General features: G+C 47.4%; 1 protein-coding gene and 1 long non-coding RNA gene across 3 annotated transcripts in view; one reads left to right on the top strand and one right to left on the bottom strand.

The window, feature by feature from the left end:
• The window catches only part of zfyve28 (zinc finger FYVE-type containing 28), a 45,771-nt gene that overhangs the window by 10,468 nt on the left and 27,523 nt on the right, over positions 1 to 7,780 (bottom strand). Inside the window, exons 7-8 of the mRNA XM_008104962.3 lie at positions 7,666 to 7,767; positions 322 to 474 (exon numbers count right to left, since the gene is read on the bottom strand). Coding sequence (XP_008103169.2) covers positions 322 to 474; positions 7,666 to 7,767 — 255 coding nt within the window. The remainder of the gene's footprint in view (positions 1 to 321; positions 475 to 7,665; positions 7,768 to 7,780) is intronic.
• The window catches only part of LOC134296107 (uncharacterized), a 45,321-nt gene that overhangs the window by 12,980 nt on the left and 24,561 nt on the right, over positions 1 to 7,780 (top strand). The window lies entirely within an intron of this gene.

Genomic DNA, 7,780 nt, shown 5'->3' with positions numbered 1-7,780 from the left:
GTAAGTATGACTGTTCAGAAATTCTTTCTGGTTTCCTTTATTCCCATCAAGCTAGTAAGTAGTTAAGAGTACTGAAAACCACAAGCTGACAGCATATGACAGAAACACCTCTAGCTAGGCTTGATCATTTCATACTACCGGAGAAAGCTTCATTGCTGCCAAAATTTCCACATTTTGGGGACAGAAGTGTCATGTATCCTGGGTTGGCACCCACATCTTCTTTGCTCCTGGTATTCAAGTAGCCAATCAAGAGGTAATTTGGGTTAAGAGCAGAAATAACTCATTGGAATGAGTGGAGGGAGTAAAGGTTCTTGGTCATACCTTGGGGCAGGTGGGCAACTGTGTCGAGTTGCAAGATCTCTGGAGTCATGAGAGTCTTTGTCACTGAAGGGCTGTGAATCTGCAGCATTCTCATTCAGCACACGTTTTTCCAGCTTGTAGAGCTCTTCCTTGGACAAAACACGCAGCAGATCCCTATAATTGAAAAGGCTTATAAAGGAGGCAACTGGGAAAACTCAACGAAGCCCTGAAAGAAGAGCAGATCCAAGCTACACTTATGACTAGAGTTTAAGTGCAATGCAGTGCAAAAGTAGGCCTTTAAAAAGAATCTACTGGTACATACTATGAACATAAATCTATCTTGCAACACAATGAGACAGTCAACAACTTGCATATTCTTCAAATATGTGCATAAACCCTTACCTTGCTGTCAAGGACAGAACGCCACAAGATTCAAAGTAACAGAGTTTATTAGTTTACAGAACTCAAAAATGCCCGTAAAACACAAGGGCCAGGCAATTTTGCCTTTAGAAGCAAAAAGGGGCAAAAGTAAATGTTCAAAAGATAAACCGGATTAAACCGGAGTTTAATCCGGGTAAAAACAAACTGCTTTCTTCAGCCTGGGTATAAACAAAACGAAAGCCAAGGAACAAAAGATACAAAGAATGCAACTAATTGGCAGCAGATTCCTCTCTGCTGCCAACACTGTGTTTAGAGTAACTTGCGTCGCTCCCACACACACACACAGCAGACAGGATTCCAACACGAACAATTCAGCCAGGGATTTAGCAGTAGAGTAGACCAGTTCCGTTCCGTAGATCAAAGCCAGAAGCAGACGTTTGTAGTTTTTCCAAGTCCAAGAAGGGGGGAAGACAAGCCGTGGTCAGTTCAGTCCGAGTTCTCAAAGCAGGAGATGGCGTCCGTCAAGAAGACGACGGAAGGTCAAGCTAATAAGAGTAAGCACAGGTTTGCACAAACAAATGCCCACACAATCCCTCCCGCCGTCTGACCCTGGATTCCAATCAACTTACGTCTCAGCACAGGAAAGCACACAAGTCTTCAGGGAAGCGTCCCACACACACACACGAATCCCAAGCGTTTGCCCAGATTACCTTGCCCGACGCAATTTGCAATTGCTCCCAAGCCCCATTTTATGCCAGTTACAAATCTTCATCACTGTCAGCTGCCCTCCTTAACCCGGGCGTTTCCTCATCACTTTCCTCGTCAGAGCTGGAACACCTCTGACTACGCCCAACAGCATCTCCAGCTGTGGATCCCGTCCCATCCCTCCAGCTACGCCATGGGTCTAATCCTGAAGGTCCCCATTCATCTTCTGCCCCATCATGGCCAGTGGCCCCCAATTCCTCCCTTACCCGAGTCCAATCCATCTCATCCTCCTCTGAGCTAACCAGCCCTTCCTCCATTCTCTCCGTGAACCCTTCGAAAGACTCTTCGTCAGAGGGTGCTGCAAATATGTCTCGCAGTCTTTTTCTCTCTCGCTCCTCGAGAGTATCCGACTCTCGAGGAGTCTTACGCCCACGCCTATCAGAAACAGAGCCACGAGGCTCAATCATAACACTATCCCCTCTCACAAAGGCCTCCTCCCCCGATGGCGGAGAAGTGGCAGTGATACCCTCCGCTATAGCACCACGACGACTAGAGGTATCAAGTTTCAACAGCGAACGATGAAAGACTGGATGGACCTTTAAACTAGACGGTAAACGTAAACGAAACGCAACAGAAGAAATCTTTTTAACGATAGGAAAGGGACCCAAATACCGAGGCGCAAACTTTCCCCCAGCCTGTTTAATATGTTTGGAAGATAACCACACCAAATCCCCTTCTTCCAACTCCTCCCCTGCCTGCCTGTGGCGGTCAGCCTGAGTCTTCTGCGTTGCCTTAGCTTCCAACAGTAAGCGACGGGCAACATCATGCAATGCAGCCATTTCCGTAGAGCGGTACACAGGGTCCGAAGAGACCACATTGGTCGACGGCGCCACACCTCCCCGTGGGTGAAAGCCATAAGTAAGCTCAAACGGCGTATGCTGACTAGACGTGTGTACCGCATTGTTGTAAGCAAACTCCGCCACCGGTAGCCACTTCACCCAAGCCGTGGGTTGATCTAAACAAAAACAACGCAAATACTGCTCTAAGAGCCCATTAACCCGTTCCGACTGTCCATCCGTTTGCGGATGGAAGGCGGACGACACGTTTAACTTAGTCCCCAAGCACTCATGGAAGTGTTTCCAAAAGCGTGACACAAATTGCGGAGCCCTATCGGAAATAATCACCTCGGGTGCTCCGTGCAAACGATAGATGTGCTTAGTAAATAGTAAGGCCAACGTAGGGGCCGCCGGAATGGTTGAACAAGGAATAAAATGAGCCAGTTTACTAAATAAATCCACCACCACCCAAATACAAGTATAACCCCCAGACTTAGGCAAATCTGAAATAAAATCCATGGAAATGATTTGCCATGGCCTCTCCGGAACAGGTAGAGACGACAACAACCCTCTAGGGCGCCCAACAGGCGTCTTACTCTGCTGGCAAACGGCGCAGCTGTCACAAAAGCGCAGAATGTCTTGCCGCATCTTTGGCCACCAGTAGCTCCTGGTGATAAGCTGTACGGTCTTGAACCTGCCAAAGTGCCCAGCCATGGGTTCGTCATGGTGGGCTCTAATCACCTCCAACCTGAGGGCCCCCACTGGTACGTAAACCTGCCCCCTACGCACCAATACCCCGTCTTGATCTTGGAGATGCGGCAGTATGGTACGGTTACCTGCTGAGAGCAGCATCAGTTGCTCCTGTGTCCACACATCATCTTTCTGAGCCTCAAGGATCTGGTCATGTAACCCGAGCTCATTATCTACAACACACAGCGAAGCAGTAGGCAAGATGGTCTGACACACAACCTGCTCATTGGTCTTAAATTCTGGCTTGCGGGATAAAGCATCGGCCCGCAAGTTTGCCTTCCCCTCCACGAACTGCACCTTGAAGTTAAACCTGGAGAAAAACAAAGCCCAGCGGATTTGACGCTGGTTTAACTTCTTTGCTGTTTGCAAGTGCTCTAAGTTCTTATGATCAGACCTGACCACGATCTGGTGCCGTGCCCCTTCAAGCCAGTGCCGCCACACCTCAAACGCCACCTTAATCGCCAACAACTCCTTCTCCCATATGGTATAGTTCTGCTCGAAGGGTGTTAGTTGCCGCGAGTAAAATCCACAGGGACGCAAGGTCCCTGAGGAATCCTTCTGAGACAATACAGCCCCCAACGCGTAGCTAGAAGCGTCCGCTTCTACCACGAACGGTTTGTCAACATCAGGATGGGTTAGTATGTTGTCCGATTGAAAACTAGACTTAAGTTGTAGAAATGCCTCGTGAGCTTCCCGCCCCCACACAAATGGCTGTTTCTTGCGCAGAAGCTGCGTCAAAGGTACCGTGAGCTTTGCAAAATTCGGAATAAACTCCCGGTAGTAATTAGCGAAACCTAAGAACCTTTGTACATCCTTCTTAGTCCTCAGCTCCTGCCATGAGTTGACAGCGTCAACCTTATGTGGGTCCATTTTAAGTTCCCTACCTGACACTACATGACCTAGGAACTCCACTTCAGGCACATGAAAGACGCACTTGGAAGCCTTGGCGAAAAGCCCATTAGCCCGCAGTCGGTGCAGAACCTGCTTGACATGTTGACGATGTTCTTTCTCGTCCTTAGAAAAAATCAAGATATCATCCAAATAAATCACTAAAAATTGGTCAATTAGGTCCCTGAACACATCGTTCATGAACCTCTGGAAGACCGCAGGAGCATTACAAAGCCCAAAAGGCATGACTCGGAACTCGTGGCATCCGAAACACGTGTTAAATGCCGTCTTCCATTCATCCCCTTCCCGTATACGGATTAAGTTATAGGCCCCCCGCAGGTCAAGCTTGGTAAAGACCTTAGCCCCTTGCACCCTTGATAACAGTTCCGAGATTAAAGGGAGCGGGTACCTATCCCGAATGGTGTATTTGTTTAGGATCCGATAGTCGCAGACCAGCCTAAGTTCCCCAGTCTTTTTGGCTACAAAGAATACTGGTGCCGCAGTTGGAGAACTAGAGGGGCGAATAAACCCCTTGGCTAAATTTTCATCTAGAAACTCCCGCAAAGCTTGCCTTTCCGGTACAGTCAAGGCATACAGCCTCCCTGCTGGCAGTTTCGCACCTTCTGCCAACTTGATGGCGCAATCATATGGCCTGTGCGGTGGTAATTTGTCCGCTTCTCTTTTACAAAATACATCAGAGAACTCCCCATACTCAGCAGGCACTCCCTCCATATCAGAATGAGTAACATTTAAAGTGCAACAATCCTGCCTCTTTAAGATCACTTTACGTGTTGCCCAATCTACTTGTGGGTTTACTACAGTTAGCCAATCCATCCCCAGGATCACATCATATCTAGGCAAGCTCGTAATATCCCACACAAACGTTCCCGTTACTCCCTGCACCTCCCACGTTACTGCTGAGGTTTCCTGGTTAACCACCCCAGTCTCCAGCAGTCTCCCATCTGCTCCTTCCACCCACACGTCGCATGCCTTGCGCACTCTAGGAATGCCATGCTTCTTAGCAAACTCAATATCTATATAGGAGACCGTGGCTCCTGAGTCCAGCAGTGCCAAAGTAGAAACAAGTTCCCTTCCCCCAACAGATAATGTAATGGGTACGAAAACATGCTTCCTCCCCTCAGTTGACTGCTTGAGGAGCCCTAGTGCGTTGGACTCACGTCGCACTAGGGCTGGCCTTTTCCCGAAAGCTGGGAAGGTTTCACATTACAACTTTTGGCAAAATGCCCAGCATTCCCACAGTACAAACACAAGCCCAGCTGCCTCCTACGGCTCTTTTCCTCTGTAGACAGCTTTTTAAAGACCCCAAGCTCCATGGGCTCTTCCCCCATCACCGCAGGTGCCCTGGTTACATGCATGGGTGGCGCACACATTGCTTTTGAATGTTTACGAGCCTCGAACCTTGCGTCTAAACGCAGCACCTTAGCTACTAAGGCGTCCCAGCTTTCAGCCGGCTCCAAGCGTGCTAATTCATCCTGGAGCATATCACTTAACCCGGCAGTAAATAAAAGCATGAATGCATTTTCCCCCCAATCCAGCTGGTGGCGATACAGGTTAAACTTATTTAAGTAATCCAAAACAGTCCCCTTTCCCTGTTTCAACCGATACAGAGCCCACCCAGCGTTCTCCGTGCGGAGAGGATCCCCAAAAGTATCAGTTAACAACTTTTTGAAATTATTCAAATTGTCCTTGACTGGGTCATTTCCCAAAATTAAATTAGTGGCCCATTGTCCTGCGGGACCGGTCAACAAACTCAAAATAAAGGCCACCTTGCTAGTGTCTGTAGGATAAGCATGAACACTGAGCTGAGAAAAATAAAGCTCCACTTGTGCCAAAAAGGTTGGCAACTTGCACCTGGTTCCGTCAAAGCGTTCAGGAGTCAAAACATGTCCTTTCACGGCATGAGCTGTTTGGCTAACGGTCACAGCCGTTTGCAATTGGTCTAATTTGGCCCTTAACTCATCCATCGTCTTCCTGACGGGTTTATTGCTGCAATAAACCTTTTATGGGCGTCGGGCAATCTGTCAAGGACAGAACGCCACAAGATTCAAAGTAACAGAGTTTATTAGTTTACAGAACTCAAAAATGCCCGTAAAACACAAGGGCCAGGCAATTTTGCCTTTAGAAGCAAAAAGGGGCAAAAGTAAATGTTCAAAAGATAAACCGGATTAAACCGGAGTTTAATCCGGGTAAAAACAAACTGCTTTCTTCAGCCTGGGTATAAACAAAACGAAAGCCAAGGAACAAAAGATACAAAGAATGCAACTAATTGGCAGCAGATTCCTCTCTGCTGCCAACACTGTGTTTAGAGTAACTTGCGTCGCTCCCACACACACACACAGCAGACAGGATTCCAACACGAACAATTCAGCCAGGGATTTAGCAGTAGAGTAGACCAGTTCCGTTCCGTAGATCAAAGCCAGAAGCAGACGTTTGTAGTTTTTCCAAGTCCAAGAAGGGGGGAAGACAAGCCGTGGTCAGTTCAGTCCGAGTTCTCAAAGCAGGAGATGGCGTCCGTCAAGAAGACGACGGAAGGTCAAGCTAATAAGAGTAAGCACAGGTTTGCACAAACAAATGCCCACACAATCCCTCCCGCCGTCTGACCCTGGATTCCAATCAACTTACGTCTCAGCACAGGAAAGCACACAAGTCTTCAGGGAAGCGTCCCACACACACACACGAATCCCAAGCGTTTGCCCAGATTACCTTGCCCGACGCAATTTGCAATTGCTCCCAAGCCCCATTTTATGCCAGTTACAAATCTTCATCACTGTCAGCTGCCCTCCTTAACCCGGGCGTTTCCTCATCACTTTCCTCGTCAGAGCTGGAACACCTCTGACTACGCCCAACAGCATCTCCAGCTGTGGATCCCGTCCCATCCCTCCAGCTACGCCATGGGTCTAATCCTGAAGGTCCCCATTCATCTTCTGCCCCATCATGGCCAGTGGCCCCCAATTCCTCCCTTACCCGAGTCCAATCCATCTCATCCTCCTCTGAGCTAACCAGCCCTTCCTCCATTCTCTCCGTGAACCCTTCGAAAGACTCTTCGTCAGAGGGTGCTGCAAATATGTCTCGCAGTCTTTTTCTCTCTCGCTCCTCGAGAGTATCCGACTCTCGAGGAGTCTTACGCCCACGCCTATCAGAAACAGAGCCACGAGGCTCAATCATAACACTTGCTTTCATTATTCTGCCTCATCTTCTGATAACTTCATATCTACCTGCCTAAAAGTGCCACCTTTACTAAATCTCTACCTCCCATCTTAAGCATTTTATTCAGGGCTGCTCAAATCCCGTCAGCAACATCATGCAGTAAAATACTTCTAGGATTGCATCATTCAGATCACAAGATATCAGGAAGTGCATTTTAAGGTATCCCCTTGTATTTATTAAGGTATTACACTTAGGAAGAATAGCTAGGCCAGAGTCTTTGTCCAATGCGATTGATTACCACCTTCAGGGAATTTTATAATATGTGGAAGCATTCAGATTGCAACCTTGTAAATGTCTATACACTTTATCTGCATTCTTATTTGTGTACTCTTTCAAGAGTCTTTGTTATAGATTAAGATACAAAACTATATATAGTAATAAATACAATTTTACTTTAAAAAAGCCCTTCATGTTTTGGAAAATTGTAAAAAGGTGAATAAGTATCATGTGTTTTGTATAGGATGTTTAATTTTGGGACAAAGTGTTTCCCCTTCTAAAAAACGAGACAAGCCCCACCTATTTTGGTGATGTTCCAGCTAGGTTGCTTTGCAACCTTGGTCCCTGTTGAGCCACTCACCTGATTTTTCTAAGCAAGACATAAAATGGACTGAACACTCTAGATATCTCCTCAGGCCTCCTCTCCAAGTTGAGGGGTCCATCTGGATAAATCAGCAGACCACTGGGTAGAAGAA

The sequence above is a fragment of the Anolis carolinensis genome, chromosome 2 (genome assembly GCF_035594765.1).
Source record: "Anolis carolinensis isolate JA03-04 chromosome 2, rAnoCar3.1.pri, whole genome shotgun sequence".
In the NCBI taxonomy this organism is placed as follows: domain Eukaryota; kingdom Metazoa; phylum Chordata; class Lepidosauria; order Squamata; family Dactyloidae; genus Anolis; species Anolis carolinensis.
The sequence above is the reverse complement of the archived record's forward strand: the minus strand, read 5'-3'. Positions and strand labels throughout refer to the sequence as shown.